This window comes from Montipora capricornis, chromosome 2 (genome assembly GCF_036669925.1).
Source record: "Montipora capricornis isolate CH-2021 chromosome 2, ASM3666992v2, whole genome shotgun sequence".
In the NCBI taxonomy this organism is placed as follows: domain Eukaryota; kingdom Metazoa; phylum Cnidaria; class Anthozoa; order Scleractinia; family Acroporidae; genus Montipora; species Montipora capricornis.
In genome coordinates, this window is record NC_090884.1 from 20,836,441 (window position 1) to 20,858,391 (window position 21,951).

Below are 21,951 nucleotides of genomic sequence, written 5' to 3' on the forward strand. Positions count from 1 at the left end.
GGCACAACGAAAACCAGTTGGGCAAACAGATTAAAAAAGCAAACAAATCAACTCTTTCTTTATGTCCAAAAGAGTACAGATTATTTCCAGTTGACAATAAAAATTCGATTCTCATTCCTGAATAAAGGAAGAACCGATTAAACCAACTTTTAAAAATACGCATCCACTTTAAATAACGCATCCGTAAAAATAACAAACAGTTTAGTGCCCAAGGAAAGAATTTGTGTGCTAAGTATGAGCTATTACTGGTATTCTGTTTTGTCGTTGTCGTTCTCTTTCGGTCAGTCCTTTCGTTTCTGTTCTAGACATAGTTCTGGTCCTCCAGGCATCACGTAACCTTATCAGAGCTTCTAAAGATATGCCAAAAATTGCAATACAGAGAAAAAAGCAGCTCTAAGCAAATTAAAAATAAACACTCAGCTTTAAGTTTACATCCCACCGATGCTTGACTTGAATACATGTAACTCCGTAGTCACCAGTGTGGACCACAGATATCATATGTCAAACTGGATTGAAACCAGCGAAAAATGCAGAAAGAAAACTACCTCTTCCAAACCGTTTTCCACCTGAACACGAAAAGCACTGACTGTAAGAACGTTTGTTTATACATAGTATGGCCGTGTAGCCACGTCGAGCCACAGAAAGCGCGGTAAAAATGAAGCCTCGTTTATGTTAAGGTGAGTTAACCTGGGTTGAGCCTGCATTCCAATCGAAAGCCAGTACCCGGTCAGCGGTCAACTTAAAAAAACAGCTGACCTCGGTGAGCTCTAAGCCTGAGCCCATGATATGGTCACGTGATACTGGTCAGCGGATACCGTTTTGACACGTGTCAATTGATCAAAAGATGGATGTCCAATATCAAGATGTATGCCGTAAACTAGCATGATACTGGTCACATTGCCAGACATGGAGGGGTGGACGTACGGACATTCATGATGTCAGCTATAAAACAAAATTTTCTCACATTGATGGGTTACCATATTTTCTTAACTATGGAGCTCCGCTAATATTTTAAACACCATTGTAGAAACTTGTAAGCTATCTGTGTACTGGCCGGTTTTGATTGGAGTCAATGCCGTTAACAACAATTTTAACTGTGAACAACTACATGTATGCTAACCTCAGAGTATAGAAATTTGAACTGGATATTGACCAAGATACTAGCAACAATGAATACAGCTAAAAAACCCAAACAAAGTGTAGGCTACCCATAACGTCTTGTTTTTTTTGCAAAGTACACATTTCACTCAATCTGTGACCAATGCAAATCAGTACCATTTCCATGTAGGTTGATGTAATTAAAGCAATGTGACAAGCAGTACATGTACCTTGGATGTCAAGAACAAAATCTTATTTTCCATCTCAGGATGAAGTCTGCATGCTAAAAACTTCCTAGATGTCCTTGTGTAGAGTAGCTGAGATATCCCTGGAGATAATTAGTGTCAAAAAATGTATAGGTACTTACAACTACTATTGATAACTGTTTAATCGTCTTGGTTCACTATGGTGCTCTGTTCATAACAAAAAGAAGTAGCTAAAAGACTAACTCTAGGATAATTCTACAAAACGACCACTGTTATTTAGGTCAAAGGTCTTTCCGAGGAAAAAACCTTGATGCCGATAGAAAGTGATGGAATCTGTATCAATCTTCACAAAGGAGAACCTCTAAAAAGATATCATTATGGTATTTGAGCTGTGAACTAAACAAAAACTCTAAATTCACTTTCTGGAGAAGGGGTCAATATTCCCGGGAATGTTGGTGAGATTCCGTAGCATTTTGACAATCGCAGTAAGTTACAATCAAAGAAAAGGAGCTCTACAAACCTGTAAACTGAGGACTTAGTGATTGAGGTTTGTACAGAATGTCCTTCCAAAGTGCAGTGAATTCTGGTATTCTTAAACCAAACAAATAATTAAACGAGAATGTGATCAATCGACATTTAACAGAAAAGTAAAATTGGTGCATGCATTTAAAGAATCTGTCAAACACCAACTGAACGAAAGAAAAGGTTCTCAAAGTGTATTGCAACATTCTGTTCAAAGTAGTAGACTGATGTAGTTATACAACAAGGACAATGGAGGTGTTTGCATCTTTCAATCAAATTCAGGTAACTGAACATTTATTTAATGCCATTCACTAACTTTGACTTGGAAGAAGTTACAGTACTACACTATATAACCATTAAAGCAATCAACCTCTCCAATACATTGTCAAAAAAATAAACATTTTTCAGTGAACACACCTTGTTACATTTTGTAAAAGCCGCACAAGATCCCTCCCAATTTGAATGCAGTCTGCAAACTAATCAGAGAGATTCATTCTGATTATGTCTTTAATCTTTTCTTTTACAAATGCAAACCTCTTCTTAGCCTCTACAATCCCAGACAAAATTGGGACATTTGTTACCGGTACTTTGTTCTCCATACCTTGAAACTGTCTTTTCCAGAAGTAAATCTTAACATCCCCTTCCCCAACGAAAAAATGTTGAAACTCAGTTGGTGTAATTGCAGTTATTAGTAGTCCACTCCTTTCTTCTGGCTTTCAAAAATCATTCATAATTCATAACACAACCAATCTCATTTACTAATTAAAATTGATATTCCTCTGCGTAAAGTATGCTACTGTTACAAAATAAACTATAAATTACTAAAATTATAGATCTGGTAAATAGCCCCAAGGGTTATAACACAGGACCAAAAGGGTGAGCATGCCAGAGAGTGCATTGCAAAAGAAAAGATGGAGAACTGAGGGGAGGCAGGAGAGAGGCATTCCAGAATTTTGTAACCATTTGTTATCACAAAGGTGTTTGTTATCACAAAGGCCACCTGTATAAGAAAAGGATTCTACCTACCTCTCTCCCACCCCACCCCCAAAAAACACAACTTTATGAACAGTGTATGCAGGTACATGTATGCAATATTATGTACGTTCCAGTTGCATTCAGAAGACATGCCAGATTTCTGCATATGCTGCATATAGACCAGAATTTCTCATCTCCTTACTTACTGATTGATGAGAAAATGATGAGCGAGCTAGCACTCTCGCCATAGAGATACCATGCAGATATAGTATAAAGAATTTTAAAGGGAGCACCTCTAGTACATGATTATGCATTGAAGAAGTAACAGTCATGTAACCTTAAAGTGGTACTATGATCAAAAAATCACTAAATCAGTTTTTTCTTCAGATTTTGAAAGACTGTTTGCTTATCACCCGCCTGGCAAAATTCTGAGCTTTGATTTTTATCCAAAGGCTGTTTACTTTGAGTGTAAGTTTGGGATTTCATTGTTCGAGATTGCTCACGTTCAAGACTGACTGACTGGACCTCAGAGGGTTGTATCTAGGGAATAGTGATGTCATTCGCTCAATTGCTTAAAATGTCAGCGTGCAAATGCAATTTACTATGTATGCTTAACACGAGCTTAAAATTCTGAAAGCCTGAAACTCCAGCCGATTAGGCAACACCCAACTTCTGCAGCCTCTCCATACATAATATGCCCCAATGATCTTCTTTTAGGACCGTCCACATCAAGACTACCTAGTGGACCCTTCACACAGCCAGTTCACGGCACCGATTTGAACTTGTCCATGTAATCACACACAGCTTCTGGAAAAAATGGACAAAGCGCATACCGTACACAAATCTGAGATCGCTAGAGAATATGGGATCAGCGAACTCATGGTTCGTCAATGGCAAAAGGATGAAGCAAACCTCTTCAACAGTCAGCTTATGGTGTCAACAAAAGTATCCCAAACTCCATCAAGCACTGCTGGAGTGGTTTTCTGAGCAGACAAGACATGGTAAGTTTATGTTAGTGCAAAACCTGTTACGTTGTGTTTGTTTTCCATAGAGTGGGAACAAACAATTCTTATTGGTCTGTTTTGTTAATTTGAAAACCATTGCTGATCGCTACCCAACCTCTTCTTTTAACAGCAATTATTGTCAGTGATTTAATGTTAAGGTTAAAACCAAGAGAACTGTGCAGTGATTCCGAGTTCAAAGCATCATTGGGTTGGTAGCAAAACTGGAAAAGACACCATTCCATCAGCGGCTCCCAAATGATCTGGAGGAGAAGACGGTCACTTTCCAAAGAATTTGAAACTAACAGCAAGAAGATAAATTATCTTGAGCAGTAAACTGAAGCAACCACAAAACAAATGGCTCCTTTTGGAGCCACCAATTTAAAGTAACGTTCATGACCAATAATTATAAGAAGTTTTCTATTTAACAATTAGATTATGAGCTCGAGATTTCTATGAGGTGATACATGTAGTTGATTCGGCCTTCGATCTCATCAATTATGTCCTCATAGAAATCGAGAGCGAATAATCTAATTGTTTTAGTGGAATTCTTACTAAAATTTACTTCAACGGTTTCCAATTATTTCTTGACGTATTATTTAACTTTGCACCTGAAAAAGATCGCTCACATTGAACTGTCATTTAAAAGTTGTGCGTGCGAGTGCATCAGCTTTTTCAATAATTTCAACTTTTTTGAAAGTCAAGAAACTGTAAATGTGAGGTTCATTTCTAAGAAATTTAATTACCCATTTGCATCCAAATTTTCCTCCAAAACTTTGGAAAAACAGATTACAGCATTTGCATTAGTATACTAGTAGAATTCTACTAATGTTCTTTTGGGTCAAAATACTCGGCTATAAGCTGAACCACCTCTTGTGTTAAAATATTAGCTCACCCTTGATCAATTTCGTGAAAAAATAGCTCGACTTATAGGCGAATAAATACAGTACTATACTAAAAATTACCTTTTCCCGAAGAAGTGACACACAAAATTCAATTTCCATTTGCCGTAGATTTTTGAAAGGTGCTGCTTCGTGGTCTTCCAGGAGTCGAAGAAAAGTATAAACAGCTGTTGCCAAAAGCACCGGATTCCTCTCTAGCCAAAATCTGTGAAAAAAGTTGATAGAACTTTACCATAATGTAACAAAACATCTGAAATAACTACTACTGGTAATATTTTTGTACTGGCAATTTTTCATAACTTACAGATAAATTTGTGACATTATCAAGCAACAGAAATAGTGGTTGGGACTAGAGCAGCATCCAGATCACAAGGTGTCATTTGCATAATCAGATATGTGATGTAATTAATTTTTAATACGTACCAATGGATGCCCTTTATTTGAAAAAAAGAAATTGAACAACTGTATGGATAAACATAGACACTGGCTTTTTGTTGGTCACAATCAAAGTTAAATTATGAAAAGAAAAGATACCAAAGTCCTGCATTCATACTCCATAAAGAGTTCTACTTAATTACAGAAAGATGTCCCACTATGTTGAAATGAACTGCTTCAAACATTTTGGACTGATTTAAAAAACTTAAACTAAAATCAGGTGAAAAAATTGAATTACAACATGTACATTGTACATTTTTTTATAAAAACAGTTTCACAATGACAGTTTTTGCCCCTGATAGAACAGTGTTACAATGGATGCTGGTCTTTAGTTGCAAGACCATCTGTAGAAAGTTCCATAAATTAATTACATGAATGGCAAACAGCTAAATGGGAAAGATTTTGCACTTAGTTAGCCAGTCTAACTATTAAATTTAGTTAAATGAAAAGTCATTATCACTGGGTTCTCGTATGGCAATCCAGTCGAAAAACAAGATTATTAGCACTTCTCTGTTTTTCCCTTCTGTCAGAAATTGGAAAAGTTGCACAACAGGGTCTTTCTTGTCAATCCCTGCCGAGTATTGTCTTTGTGCCTAGAGCCTTTTGCATGAACATGTATCTTTCAATTGGTAGGTCTCAAGGGGTAATAGAAATGGATAGATTCCTGAAGGTAGATTTTAGCCGGTGGACACATGCAGTACAAGCAATGGCACCGAAGCCGATGTAACATGAATGGTGTTTCATTGGATCTTTAAAGTGCCCCTAACACTAAAATATTTTTTTCCCAAAAAAAAGAAATCTTTGCACCTGTTCGAAACGCATTGGGCCATTTTTTCCTTTTTCTAACAAATCCTGCCTTTTTGTAGGCTTCAAAACTTGCTTGGTTTTTCGCAAGTTTTGAAGGCTATAAAAAGGCAGGATTTCTTAGCAAAAGGAAAAAAGGACCACATTGCGTTTTGAGCAGGTGCAAAGATTTATTTTAGCGAAAAAAATATTTTGGGGTTAGGGGCACTTTAATCAAAATATACCCTAATGGAGCTCACGAATGGAACATCCATTCGATAAACAACACATGCGGTGAAGTTTGAATATCGGGAATCTTAAAAGTGAGGAATAATGGACTTTGACAACAATTGCATCTTTCACGTCAGGTGACTTTTTCTGGTTGGATATGGGTTTAACAAATTCAGAGAAGGAATCAAACACCTTGAGTGTATGTCGGATACCTGTTGTTTGGCTATTATATTACTTATTTGTACTCAACTCTGCACAGTCTTCACGTAAAAAAAACAATTAGTTTTTGACTAAGACAGCTTGTTGTCAATTCTGCGCTTCCCTATTCAAGGAACAGGTTCTTCAGAAAAGGGTTTGATCCTGAACTCCGGTGAGAAATTTATTTAGTACCGTATTGCTTCTGACTCGGATTGTGTTGCTTGCTTGCATGCAAAGATTGAAATAGGGTTTTTTTGCCTCTATAAGCAAATACATGCATGTTGTTTGTTTCAATAAAAATTTTTGGCTGGAAAAGGGTTTTGTGAGATTATTCTGCCTTTGTGGATTCATCCTGTTATGTAAATATCACACGAAAATAATGAACAGCTGATGTAACCTGTGATCAGGCGTTTTTTCTTTAGACAGGGCGGACAAGGTATGCCTGATGCAATTTCTTAACGAGTTGTCAGCCACCCACCTGTCAAGAGTGATGGTATCATGCGTCACGCTATAAATGTGAGCCAATCAGATTTTACCAGCAATTACCTGGACATTATGATTCAAGCAATATCTATGAAGTCAGACTTCATCCACACAATCAAAGGCTCTTCTGCAAATCCCGCTTGACAATTGGTGTGGTTTCTCTGTTCAAACCATCAAGGAACAAAGAATTTCAAGGTGAAAAAAGAGAAAACGCTGAATACTTCATGTTTTCTTCATGTGCAATCAACAGTACGATGAACTTTATTTGCAGACTGCGAGCAATCTCTCTTATCCTCTTGAATGGTTGAAATGAACGCATACGTTCAACTTTTAATGGCTGAAACGGACACTCTGGTGATGGAGTCTTATTGGTCGATTTCAGGAGAAGTGACGATGTCAACTTTGATAAATGTCAATCAACTCTAAATTTGCGGTAATTTGGAGACCGCTTACAATCAGAATTTAAAACAAAAACAGGAGCCAGATTCACTCTTCCTGAAAAGCATATGTTTTGGCCATTCTGTCCACAGGTTTCATTAAAAGCTTTATCAATGAAAGTTTCACTGTTGCAAAAAGTGTTATAGCTGCTGTTGTTCCAACGGTGATTATTATTGTTGAAATGCAAGGATGCTCCAGCAATTCGAAGGCAATATTATTGCCAAATTGCAGAAATAGTATACACCGATTTACAGGTACTATTTTCCGATTTTATATCACTAAGATTTTTACCTATTTTACGAGTAAAGCCTCTGATTCTATCTATTTTACGACTGAAGTGTTGGATTAAATTTTCATTCTCCAATTATATGATTTCACCTTAACACGCTTTTGAAATTATTCTCCGACTCTACAATTTTTCCGATTCAAAGATGGCCAAAATAATCACTCAACAGTTAGCTTTGTGAAAGGATTGTTTTCCCACTGTCATTTCACCAGAATTTAAGGATTAAATATCAAGCATGCATTCCTTGCTTCCATCATCATTTGCGGTAGTCTTGAATCTTCCTTCGGTGACATCGCTTCCTTTGTCTTGGGATCATCTGTTGCTATTGCACACATGGAAAAAGTGAGTAACTTTGAAATGTAATAAATCCATGGTTCTCCAAAATAAAGTTCAGGGAAAGCCTGTCTTCTCCCTTCCGATATGAGACATTAAACCTTTAACACCCAAACCGGCCACTGACTTAGTATTTTACTCTGTCTAACGCCAAATGATTTTACTCGTCAATGGGGAACCCCCGGGAGTCAATGGGTAAAAAAAATTATCAATGCTTGCGTTTAATGTTTCCACTTTTACTTTGCGGATTAAACCACAAAAATTAAACCCCGCAAACTACACGGTATTCAAGTTTTGTTGGCAAATGAACATTACTTAATATTTTTCAAATGGGCATGGCAGAAGGATGATGAGAGCTGTGAATCTGTCACTGGGGTTCCAAAACACAATATGAAACCACTGCAGTCTCTCTTTTTGCTCTAACAAACGCCTGCGGTATTCGTGCCTGGCAGTTTCAGCCATTTTGAAGTGTTCGCTCATTTGTTTCAACGATTTAAAAAAAAACAGAGACTGCCTGCAGTCTAGATTACATGTAATTGAGGTGCCAATAAAAGATGCTAATATCACTGTACATGAGGAAAATGTCAAGTTTTCCACCAGCAGTTACTCAAATGTCATTTTGTGAGAAGTGTGTCACTAAGGCATTTTCTTGGGAAACTTTTCAGAAAATTTGTTTACTTTGCTGTAAAAATCTGACATCAGTTGACATTACCAAGTGCGACCCCAAGTTTTCCATTTGGAAAAAAATTGGAAAATCGGCAAAAACACAAAGGTGCCGTCTTGGGTGGGGCAGGCAGATTTTGGAAAACTCGAGCTAAACAATAGGAATCATGGCGGAAACTGAGACTACCCACAGACAACTCGTTAAGAAATTCTATTAGGCGTACCTTGTCTGCCCTGTCTAAAGAAAAGTACGCCTGATCGCAGGTTACGGCTGATGCGTCAGCTAACGCATTGACTGATGGGGATATCCCTGCTTTATTTAGGATTCAGAGGATAAAGGGAGCTTTTATGGTTTTCCTGTAAGAGGAGGGGATACTTGGGATAACAATTTTGATTTAGATGGTTTTAAAAGTGGTGAAGAACACGGTGGCAAGCAAGAGAAGGATGACACGGATGCTGGACAAGGACCAGCTGGATAATATTCAAGTTCCAGATATCACGGCAGCCAATGGACTTTATTTCGTGGCAGATAATCATAATGAATTAAATATCTTTCTTACTTTCATGATAGGAAATGACCTATGGAAATTAACGGTAACCGAAACAAGTAGGTATTGCTTGTTTCCAAGAAGCAAGCTGAACAGAATTAAAGGCCTTTGTCACTATTAACATAATAATGGACATTGATAAGCTCCCAATTTAGCTTTATATTGGCCAACCAATGAATGTTTTGCAAAGTTCTTTGTCCTAGGATAAATTGCTAATTGAAGGAATTTTCGCCTTCGACATACCTTGGAAGATCAGTATCTCCAGCAAATAATTATATCAAATTGATCATGCATTCTATATTCCGCAAATGCGTGAATACCTCCAACAATTTTCTTTGTTGTTTTCCTTGTGTTGTGTGAATTATCTTTCAGTGAACGTTTTCCAAGTGCCAAGAGCACTTCTCTACACGATTTGACCTTTTTTGTTCTCTGACGAAACATGACACATTAGTTATCAATTAACTAAATTAATTTTGTGGTTTTGTGTATTTTGTTTTTGCGTATAATCTTTGCACTTATACCTGCAAGAAAACAAAGTGATTGGAATAAATTTTGAACAATTTATATCCATTGAGTGATTACACAAGGCATTTTTAATTTTTTCAAGGGCTTTGTTAGTTAGTGATAAAAAAACTAACTTGATTGCTTACTGCATGCCGCTTCAAAACATCTACCATTACATTCTCAGTTGAGCCTTAGGACGTATTTTCAATCATCTTTTAGCAATATTTTTACATCACCTGGAAGTTCACTCTTCTTCAAGGTGATGTTAATTCTACAATGTAGAACTCAGTCTCTTGTGTACATTTACTGCACATATGGTTTACTTTTAACACTTGCTTACCACTGCTATACAAAATTGGACAAGTAACCCTTACACATCACACATGGGTTAAACTCATTGCCAATACATGTAGATGAGCTTGGGGAATGTGCCTATGAAAGCGGGTGGTGGAGCCAAGAAAAATGACAAGGAACCAATTTAAAGTAAGCCAGGTTACATGCAGCCCAGAAGATTTGACGGCCAGGAACTTAGAGATTTCAGGAGTTAAAGATAACCAGCAGAATGTCATCTATGATTGGCAATCCTTGAACTTGTGAGAATCCCTGGGTGCATTTAATTCCCTGTACATTTTGTACTACTCGCTGCAAGTGGAGACAATTGACTGGGGGTTCTGGGAAGCCCTCTTCAACTTGTAAGGAGCGAACAGCTACTGAAAGATTATTCAGGAGTGTAACTGGTCTCGCCCCAAAAGGTGTCAAACAGGCATAAGGTCCATTTGTCGGTCGGGCAAGGGGGGCCATTGGCATGCAGTTTGCCCATTTGAGCACAAAAGCTAATGAAAATCATCTGGCCAGACGAGTAAGTTCTGCGAGTGGAAGAAGCCACGTTCTAAACCAAACAGAACTGGCACTGTTGCTCTAAAGATGACAACCCAATTCCTACAACATCTGAGGTGGATAGACACTGGTAGCAAATGAGCCTCTGGTGTCAATGAAAGCGGGACAGAGCATCAGCAACACTATTATGAATCCCAGAAACATAGTGGGAGGAGAAGAAAAAATTGAAACACACAGCAGACGCAAGAAGATGGTGAAGCAAGCACATCAAGCCAGGGATCTTGAATGTTCTGGAGATGATGTACACTATGTCGCCATTAACCCTTTGACATCCAAACCGGCCTAAATTGGCCAGACTTGTTATTTTACTCTGTCTAATGCCAGACGATTTTACTCGTCAATGGGGAACCCCTGGGAGTCAATGGGTCACCAGAACAGAAAAGAATGTAATGCCTTGTTCATTGGGGGCCCCGCAGATAATAATACATTTGTATATCGCTTATACAGGCTGGTTCTAAGTGCTGCTTACAATGATATAAGAAAAAAACTATATCAAAAAATTTGAAAACTCTGCAAGGTCAATAAATGAGTTTTCAGCTTTTAAACAGTGACAGTTCCTGATGTCCTGTTGAAGTGCATACCTGCATACCATAAACATGGTGCAGCCACTGTGAAAGAAAAGTATCCGCAGATGTGTGAATACCTCCAGCAATTTTGATTTATATGATTGTGAGGTCAACAACAACTTACAGCAACTTTTACAACAACAACTTTAACAACTTTATTTATTTATTTATGTTTAAGTACAAGTTGGGGTGGTTTGCCCTGCAAATAGCTGAGAAGCTAGTTGAGGCGGGCCAAGACAAATACACGAGCAACTCAAATAAGTACCTTAAAGAAACAATTTAAACCTTAAATTAAAACAAGTTAAAACAGATTACAAAATTAAATAAATAACAAGAGGCTACAAGTAGCCTATACTCGGGCCTGCAAAGGTACAGTTAAGTGGTGTAAGGTTAATTTAGCACTAAAGAAAAGAAAAGAAAAGAAAAGAAAAGAGAGAAGTCTGTCCTTCTTACATGTACATCAGCCTGACATTGCGATTCTCATGATGTTCGACTGTGTATGTAGTGAATATCCGGACCCAGATTATCTTCATTACAGGTGGTGATAATGAAAACTGGACCATGGAAACGAGGTAAAAATAGTGTATTTATTCCAAAGTGGCTAAGCACATTGTTTTTTACTGATCGTTGGGTATTCTTGCTCAGTGTTTGAGAAAGGAAACGCTAATTGAACGGTTTAAGATGAAACAAAATGGCTCATCGAAATATCTTTTGCAGAAAAAAATGAAAGAGAAATGAAGGTAAGATGTGAAAACATCTTTCCAAGATGACCAAACTTTCATGCAGTGGTGCATGTAAAAAACACTTTGTCATGTGCACGACACATGAAGATGTGCACTATATCTCAACACTTGAAAATACTTTCAGAAGTACACAAGTTCCTTGAGGATGGCCATGCCAAATGAATCCATAGCACGAGAATCAAATATTTAAAATATACCATTTGTTGTAATTTAAATACTCACAGTAATATGCACCCAATTGTCAAAATAAATATGTTATTTGCCAGCTGGGAGGTCCCTATAGGGAAAGACTGTGACTGAGGCCTTGAAATTGCTGCCCGAGGCCTCAGGCAGTTTTTTCAAGACCGATGTCACAGTTTTTTTGCTATACAGAGCAACCCTTTGCTGGTACATGACATAATTATTTATTTTGACAATTAGGTGCAAATTACTGTGAGTATTTAAATTACAACAAATGGTATATTTTAAGTATATAAGGCTTTAACAGATTTGGCCAATGCAGGTGTACGTTATAATCTGAGATCTAGGAGCAAAGTCTTTTTGTCCTCATTTTATTTACAACAAAACCGTTGATTTTATGACCTTGAACGGCCGACTACAAAGAACGCGAAGATAACTATCGCGACATGAATAGCCCTTTTAGTACAGTCACGTCCCATTAACCGTATTTTATTGATAGGGCAGTAAAATCTCATTTAAAGAGAAGAAAGATACTTGTTTATGTGCACAATACATCAAAGCATAAAGTCTACAAATACCTATTTAAAATACCGGTAGTATTTGTAGACTTTATGCTTCGATGTATTGTGCACATAAAAAAGTTTCCTTTCCTTTACCTTCAAATACTTACGCCAGCATAACATTTCAAATTCCGTTTTTCGTGAAACTTCTCACGATTACACGTGTTACATACGAACCATGGCAATTACTAGGTTCCTCGTTAATCCAATTTAATACTAAGACTTCTTTGCATTACTAATTAACACGAAAAGGGATAACTTGGGAATTCTTAACAATACATCGCTTTAATCTAGCCCAAAATCATTCAGATATCCATCTAGAGCCATACCAGTAGAAACCTGAGAGAAGGGATGACTGGAGCAACATACAACCTGATTTCCCATCATAAATTCAACATACACTCTAGGATGTTTGCTCTCGACCTGATGCATGTCGGCAAGGTAAAGTGGGAGCCATCACGTGTCGTTGTGCCGGTCCATGGCAAAGAAATATGGTGTCATACATGTAGCTGCTACAGCTGAGAGGTGGAAATTAAGCCAATATGTGAAGACAATGACATGTAATATCAAATGTGACACCAATGTTCTTCGCAGACTTGATGGGGTAATAATTTCAGTGCCAAAGCTAAGTGGTGCAAAGGTTCCATGCGAAACTCGGAATGAATCAACAGTAATTCATTTTCAGCTTGCAATTACAACAGAGGTGGTCCAGGAGCTGGCAAAACATTCTCCCATGAAGTAGGCACCAAAGCCGAGAGGAGCCAGACACATCTGAAGTGACCTGAAAGTCAGGAGTAGCTGCAATGCCAAGAAATGGAAGCCACCACTGACATCCATGTGAAATTCCACAATTAAGCAAATGGGGTGGTCCTGCTTGCGGAAACAACGAAGGAGGTGGATCATGGGGCGCAGAAAGGTGCCACCTGGTCAGACAACCATTGCAGCGTGATGTCAATGGCCAACGAGGGACTCCAATTGATGCCTGGTACACCACAGTCGATCGTGCCACAGCTGAATCAATTCTTGCAGAGCACAATGCTTATCCGCTGGAAGGTGATCAACCTGAGCCACAGAATCCACTTTGATGCCCAGTACCACCAAGCGAGAGGAAGGGCCGATACACTTGTCGGGATGGAAAGGTAGCCCTAACAACCTGCAAACTGCCAGCATATTGACTGGAAACTGGAGGGCCGCTGGTAGTGAAGTTGTCTAAATAGCGCAGCAGGTCCAAGACATTGTGAACATGATGGAGAATCCACTCCACCATGTCGCAGGGCTCGAAATTAACGAAAAAATCCAGTCGCATTTTGCGATAAGATACGAAAATTTAGTCGCAATTTCGCAAATTTTAGTCGCAAAATCGCCGCGCTGCAATGTGTTGTCAGCGGTTTAGCAAAAAAATATGAGCCAGCAATACTTGTGTGTAAAGAAACCGCTGAAAATGGCGAATGATCGAAGAAATGGAGCTGTGCACGTAACATCGCAGCTAAATTACTCTACAATTACGCTATCTTCAGAGAAAAGTCACAGCGAGAAACAAAATAACTTTGTCATTTCTTGCGCAGAAGTAGGGTGATACATTTTGAACGAGTTAGAAACAAACTGCAAGGATTGAAAAGACTAATTAAAAGCAATTTTCAAATTTGCTAAGTACAGAACAGCTCAGACTGTGTACAGTACAGCTGTGTTGTGTAAACTAAAGTTACAAAAGAACTTTTGAAGGGACCAAAAACATTTCAATGACAAGTGTACCGGGGGTAATGAAAATCCATAATTTAAAGCTGACAAACAGTTGAAAACACGCGATTTCCAGACATCTGTGAATGGCTTTTCAACTGTCTTGTCGCTTTTAACTACATGAACCTAAAGCACTGGGGACAATGATTTTGTCGACACTTGGCATGGTATTTTGCTTAAAAAATAAAATCATTTGAGATACACTGCATACAGGAACAAAAATACACATTGCACTATTTCAATAAGAAGATGCGAAAATTTGATGCGACAAGCCGACAACTTTACTTTCCATATGAAAACGACCAAATTAAACCCCCAAAAAATCCCAAAAATAATCTTATCATTACCTCATGAAACTGAACAAACCTTCACTTCATTGCGAGACAAATTAAAAAGGTCACAGAACCACAAAAGGCCAACATCACGCACACCAAGATTTCAAACAGCCTCAATAGCAAACGTTTCAAGAATGAGCGTGCTGAATATCTTACTGCTCTAATCTAGAGCAAGGCAACTTTTAAAAGTCTTAAAAGTCTTTGGTCTGAACTGAACATCTGTTAAATGTGGAAAGCATATAAAAAAATATGTACACATGTACTACATCTAGAGAGAGTCTTTCCGCCGCAACACATGGCACTTCGCTGAAAGATCTACATGTGCCTTAATTGATTACATTACAACTGTCTTTTTTGTTAAGATTTCCTGCAAAAATTACTTTGAAACCCCATTTTTTAAGTTCTAGGTCAAAAAGACTTGTCCAACCCCCGTGGTTTGAGCGATTTGTTAAAAGAAGTCATGTCAATCATTTTACATGTACAGCTGTACATGTAAGCCTTCCTTGTGGATAATCAGATAATTGATAATTTTCATTTTGTTCCCTTGATCATTCCATAAAAAATTGTAAAAAATACCGTTTATCACTTTAATTACCTTATTATTTGATACAAATGGCCAGAATATAATAATTATGTAAGTTGTGATGCTAGAAGGTTTTTCAAAACTGTAATTTTCCCTAACAGACCGAGTCTGCGAAGTTTCCAAAAGCCCAAAGTTTCCTTAATCTTTTTCAGTTTATCCTTGTAGTTCAAAGAAACTGTCATGTCAGGGTCTGTTGACAGCCACACTCCTAAGGTTTTTACTTTATTTTTAGGCTTTTAAAAATTCTTTTCAGGGCAAAGTTTAAGATTGCCTTTAGCATTAGAACCAGTCCAAAAAAGCTTCAGTCACAACATCTCAAGGAGAAACAAGAGTGACAGGAGAGAAGGACCGCTTACATTGGAGGAGATGGTAGAGTCAGAAGAGTTGTGGATAAGGGCTGTACAGCTAGAATTGAGAGAGGGGGTCAACTATCAACAGCTTGCCCCAAAATTCGGTCTCCAAGAAGATCAGGAAGGTGTTATAAGATGAAAGCCCAAAGATGGCCCAAAGAACACCGCCTGACAGTACTACAGATTCAGGAGTGTCACGGTAGACTTCTACACAATGGTGTGAGGAGTACACTTGCTGAGTTGCGCTCAAGGTTTTGGATACCGAAGGGAAGACAAGTTGTGAAGCTTGTGATCAGTCGTTGTGTCCCCTGCAAGAAGATCTAAGACAAATCGTTTACTCAGCCACTGACCGCTACCTTGCCAGAGTTTAGGGTTAGACCAGCCCCGCCATTTCAAAGGTAAGTGTAGATTTTGCCGGACCCTTGGTTGTCAAAGGAAAGACTTCACAAACAAGAAAGGTATACCTCGCTTTGTTTACTTGTTGTGTGACATGTATGATTATGATAATCTCAACGAGGGAGAGGTATTGACCCCTGCGCATCTACTCTATGCGAGGTTGTTATCCTTGCCAGAGCAACCACGACAGGAAGATGACAAGGCTGAAACCAGCTACAGGAAGAGGTATAAATATGTTAATGAACTCTACAGGCAAAGGGAATACTTGACAAATTTGAGGGAGGATGGAAGATGGCAGTAGTGGAGAGCCTCATTGTAGGAAAAGACAAAGAGGTAAGAGGCGCAAACATACGTGTTATAACGAAGGGGAAGGCAATTCATTTAAGTAGGCCTGTACAAAAGTTGTTTCCCGTCGAGATAAGAACTGAGACATCCAAGATCTCAGATGTCTCCAAAGAACGCATTACAAGGTCACAAAGGTGCGATGTTCCTCGTCGTTCTGCAGCGTTGGATGGGGTCTGGAAGACTCGTGCGATGGTAAAACAGCCGAACTTCAAAGCTCTTAAGTATGTATGCGCGTTTCTTGACTCAAAGTGAGTGAGGCATGGAGGGAGTGTTGGGAAACATATCGTGTTATGTAATGCAACACAACGTGCCCTCTAATAATATCTTTATTATATACAATATTAAAAAAGTTGACACTTATTTACATTGAAGCTGTGTGCAGCATAATTATAAAATACATATAAATAAGTAAGTATAAAGGAGAAATATAGACATAACGCTTAACTTACCGGTAGCCAGTATTTGTATTGTAAAGAGATAAGGATGTATTTGGAATTGACAAGTTAATCGCTTTCAGTTAATTGCTTTTGAACGTAACGTGCACCATGTGTTTTTACGAGATAAGAATATGGCATGTACTTATCATATGCGAATCATAGATATCTTATACCTTTAAATGCCAAAACAAGAGAGGGTTGTTGTTAGTTGGAATGTATGTACGGTGTGACTGAACATTGATCATTGTTGGGAATAAAGGATATACAGTCCAAGTTTCAATTTAGTGTTTAATTGAGTGTGGATATTCTCGAACAGATACAATGGCAATGGTATAATTAAACATGTAATTGCCAAACCTGTTGCTGTTTAATAGTCCCAATACATTCTCTGCAAGCCAGACATTTGATTGTGAATTATCCCCACCAGAGATTTGCCTGAGAAGAGCTTGACATAGACCCTCTACACCAGGAGTGGAGTTCTTCAACAGTTCACCAGAAACCCATAGTACCTACATGTACAGTAACAATGAGCAACCAATGTTGATTTTGACCACAAAAACTCAATCGGTTAAGATTATGTTCATGCAGTAATTTTATTGACATCTTCCTGTACAGTTAAATGTTGGAGACAATAATTTATACAACGCACAAGACTGGCAGGTTTTTAAGTAAGCAAAGAGAATGTTTTTAAAGTACATGCACATCATACTGTATAATAAAGTTTATCTCCACTACTTGACAGGCGAACACAACAATGATATTTGGGGATGTTGGCCAGCCATACCACCAAGCCATCATTCAACTTTTGAATAGAAACAAAGATTAACCTTTGAATTGAGAAATCTAGGGCAACAAAGCCAGACACAAAAACACCCTAAAAACCAGCAGGTGGAAAAAAAGTGAATGTGCACCCCCAACCAAGGAAATAGTGCTACCCTTGGGGTTTAAGGTTATACTATTAAGTACTAAACGCAAATAAATTATACAATGGTCACTAAAAGAAGGGCCTAAAATAATGGAAAGGAAAAACATAAAATATTTAATGTAGAATCAAATAAATATAAAAACCAAACGCAACAACTTCGCACAGCGAAGGCTGGCCATAGAATGACTTAAGAATTAACTATGAGAGGGTGATGTGAAGTGCTATTATCTACCCATGTAAACCATGTGAGAGCCCTACTAATGGAAATGGGCCCACTCCAAGACAGAGAAAAACTCTGACCAGGGTGGGAATTGAACCGACGACCTTCAGGTTAGATCACCGCTGCTCTACCGACTATGCTACAAGGTCAGACGGCAGCAGGTCTGAAGGTGTGGGTTCAATTCACTTCACATTACCCTCTCATAGTTAATTCTGTTGAAATATAAGTGCTATCAGAAACCCATAAGGGTTGAAACGTGTAACGGCCCCTTGTGTGCTGGGAAGCAAGCTTCTGAATATTCAATTTGCTACGTACCATATTTGGAACAACAAGAGCAAGGGGTTTCCAAATATGGTACTTAGCACTGAAACATTCAACCAATCAGTTCGCACTGAATATTCTGAAGCTGTGAACGCGCGTTACACGTTTCAACCCTTATGGGTTTCTGGTGCTACACATCCAAAATTTGCATAAACGTAACCCCTTGTACTTGTACACATTCATTGCCGTGAATTTAACATCTTCAATTACCACAACCTGCTCCTGTCTGACCTTGTAGCTCAGTTGGTAGAGCAGCAGTGATCTAATCCAAAGGTCGTGGGTTCAATTCCCACCCTGGTCAGAGTTTTGCTCTGTCCTTGAGTGGGCCCATTTCCATTAGAACATGTAGGGCTAACGTTCACATGGTTTAAATAGGGTAGAATGAGTGCTACATATAAGTGCTACATGTCCAACATTGCATAAATGTAACGTTTGCATAAACGTAACCCCTAGTACTCATAGAATGACTTAGCCTACTAATGCCCGCAAACTACAAACCTAAATCCCACAAATTGTTGCATACCTAACACAACTCACCAGGCTTCTGATACGAGCCGGCAAAATAGCACTTTATGCTAATTTACAATCATCACAAATTACAAATTTTGTCTCCACTACTCAACCAGTGAACACAAGTCCCATGATACAGCTGTAATTATTTGGGAGCACTGGCCACCTAAACCATGGTAGAAGTTGAAAAGAAAGGGCTAGAGGGACAATGAATTCGTAACCTCTAATCTACTAGCTAAAGAGTGTTGTATGAATGTGAACATGTATGTTCTTGGAGGAAAGTGAGGCCAATGGCCATGGCACTGCAGATTCCTAACAAAGATGACAGAATTCACTGCCAAATCAAAGTAGGGCCACCTTTTTTTTTTTGTAATTTAAAAGTCTTTATTGTCAAATATATAACAATCACATGTACAAAAAGAATACAACAACAACAACAACAACAGCAAACACAATACAAAAGAAAAAGACAAAAACTGAACAATAAGCTTTCACTTCAAAGTGCTACTGCGACCAAAAAAACAATTCCTGTTTTTTCATCTGATTTCAAAACTATGTTAACTTAACACTAAGTGACCCAAGTTTTAAGTTTAAAAAGACACCTGTTCATTTTAACTGGAATTTTCTAATTTTATTGGTACACCATTACTAACTTTAAAATCTTTCTCATTTTTCCTAGATCCAACCCACTGAGGGCCAATCGGTCAGTTTTGAACGTGAGTAATGGTGGTGTTCTGTGTCCTTAGGATGTTGGTGTGCGTGTGTACGCATGCATGATTTTTTGACATAATTTCCTGTAAGGACACCAAAATGCTCCCCCCCTTCTCCATTTGTGTTTTGCAAGGCCATGTGTTGGTTGGAAAACTGGTACTGATACATGTTTCGAACATGTCAGCAGGCCATGTGAACTGGATTTTTCTTTCGATTCAGTCACTGTACGCTTCACAAATTTCCCTTTCGTAAACGGACATTGCCATTTGAAATGGTCGATGCCATTTATAACGGTCGACTACACACTTCACTTCAAAGAAAATTATAAGAAACAAACTAAAAAAATATATTAACAAAAATGAAGACAAAAAAGAAAAAAAAAACATTTATAAAAGAAAAACTGGAGGAAAAAGAGAGTCCGAAAATTTCAAAACTCGAACTCGGGTTCTTAGCCCTCACCCTAAACAGAACCCTAACCCGAACCCTAACTCATATGACCAGCGAGACACAACTCCCAGTTACTGCAACCTTTTGAGTTCTTAGACCTAATGAGTGTAATTCAGAGCTAAAAAATGACATTGACCGTTTCAAATGGCAACGACCGTTCTGAGAAATGGCAACGACCGTTTACGAAAGGGAAATAGGCGTAGGCTTCACTATTTTTTTTTCTCTCATTGTTGCATTTTGGTGAATTTAAACGCTTCCACTGTTACAGCAGTATTTACTGAAATCTGAGGGAATTCTTCTTTATTTGATTTTGCCTTGGCTTTGGGATGTTAACCGTATTTTGATTGCATTTGTTGATTGGTTCCAGTCGCGACAGATACATGTAGCTTAGTCTTTATCCGGTCGAATATTGTTTGGAATTGGTGGAAAAGTAATCTGAAGGCAAGATCCAAGAGAGAAAGCCTGAAACAAGGAACGGCAAATTATGAAAATAATTTATTCATCAGGGGAAATACTCAAATCACTCGCATGGAGTTTGTTTACGATAAACAAGCACACGATTGCAAATGTTTGCTGATATTTGTGCTTTCATTTACAAGTTAGCTTTTACGCTTAAACATTTTACCCATTAATATGTAATTTGAAGGCTATAAATGAATTTTTTTTTGCGAATGTCATTATCAATTATGAAGTTGTGTATCTATTCTGGTTTTCAATTAAGCCGGTTACCCACGAGCAAGTTTTCATTGACAAGTTCTGACTTGGCAAATTTTATTTGCTGGTGTGTAAAGAAGAACTTGTCAAGCTAGCATGCTAGCAGATAGTGTTCTTGCACGAGCCATGATCAAAAAACGAAAATGGTGCCCCGTGGTTTGTTTTTTTGTTGTTTGCTGTGTAATTGTATTGCTGGCTACAGTGAAAACTTGTCAAAGAAAACTTGTTGTTCATGCACATGAGCACATGAACATTGTCAATGACATTGTCAAGGAAAAATTGCTCGTGTGTAACCGACTTTATGTTTTCTTTGGTTACAAGTGTACATTGAAAAGGAAATACCTGATGAAAACTTTTGTGTTATTTCGAATGTACTTTTAATTAACATGATGATAACATGTACATGTAACAATAATTGGTTGCTGAATTGAGGAGTCAAGTTGATTCAAAAACCACAAGAATTTTATCGCTGTCTCAAACGAAAAAGGAAATTAGCCTTAAAAGTTAAAATAACAAACACGGCACAAAAAAATGAAGATGACGTAATGATGTGTTACGTTTTGCTCTTCTGCTGGAACAGGTGCTCCCAGTCTTAAAAATTTTGGCGGTGCACCTCGAAATATACACTTGGTAGCACAAGTGCTCCCAAAGCTAAAAATAAACTTTGAGCCCTGCGAGGTGTAACCAGCTAGCGACAAATTTGTGTGTCGCCCTGAGATCGGAGAATGCCCTTGAGAACCTTCTGCAACACAAGCTTGCCCTTTATGGGACCGGGGAAACCCGCTGTAATATGGAGGTTACCGTAAATTTTTATCAAGTCGTCAGTTGGTGCCCATATAAAAAAGTTAATTTTGGACCCTGCCTGGCAGGAGAGACAAATTTTTCACATGTAAACAGTTTGCCTACCCAGGAGACAAGAGACAGCAAGAACTTGCATAATTGCGCACATATGTGAAGCCTGTGTAATTTTGTTGAAACTTTGGGGACTGAAGTATTTTACCCACATTCACTTTCGAATGGAAGGCTTTTTCCCACCAAAATCTTCATGAGAACCAAAGAACACTATCATTTAAAAAAACTGGCTTATTCAAACTACAAATTACTGCTTGGGTTGAGATCTGTCAGTCCAGTTTCTGGGTTTAAAGTTCCAACCACACATGTAATTTAAAAAAAGCAAAGTAGAAAGAAGGGCAATGATGTGCATTAAAATATAGATGCAGAACCTGTCTCGGACAATCAGTTCTCATTATGTAAACTCTCGGTGAAGTTGTCTTGGGGTGGAAGCCTGCCTCGCGTGATCAAGACTATTTAACAATTATTCCATGAGCGCGTGTTGGAAATGAGTTGGCTATAACCAGTCTCATATCC

At 38.3% G+C, this 21,951-nt stretch overlaps 1 protein-coding gene across 2 annotated transcripts in view; it reads right to left on the reverse strand.

The window, feature by feature from the left end:
- The window catches only part of LOC138039053 (integrator complex subunit 3-like), an 86,275-nt gene that overhangs the window by 48,123 nt on the left and 16,201 nt on the right, over positions 1 to 21,951 (reverse strand). For both annotated transcript variants that reach the window (XM_068885214.1, XM_068885213.1), the window contains exons 5-9: positions 17,093 to 17,244; positions 4,768 to 4,909; positions 2,244 to 2,302; positions 1,825 to 1,895; positions 1,329 to 1,426 (exon numbers count right to left, since the gene is read on the reverse strand). In XM_068885214.1, the coding sequence (XP_068741315.1) occupies positions 1,329 to 1,426; positions 1,825 to 1,895; positions 2,244 to 2,302; positions 4,768 to 4,909; positions 17,093 to 17,244 (522 nt within the window). The remainder of the gene's footprint in view (positions 1 to 1,328; positions 1,427 to 1,824; positions 1,896 to 2,243; positions 2,303 to 4,767; positions 4,910 to 17,092; positions 17,245 to 21,951) is intronic.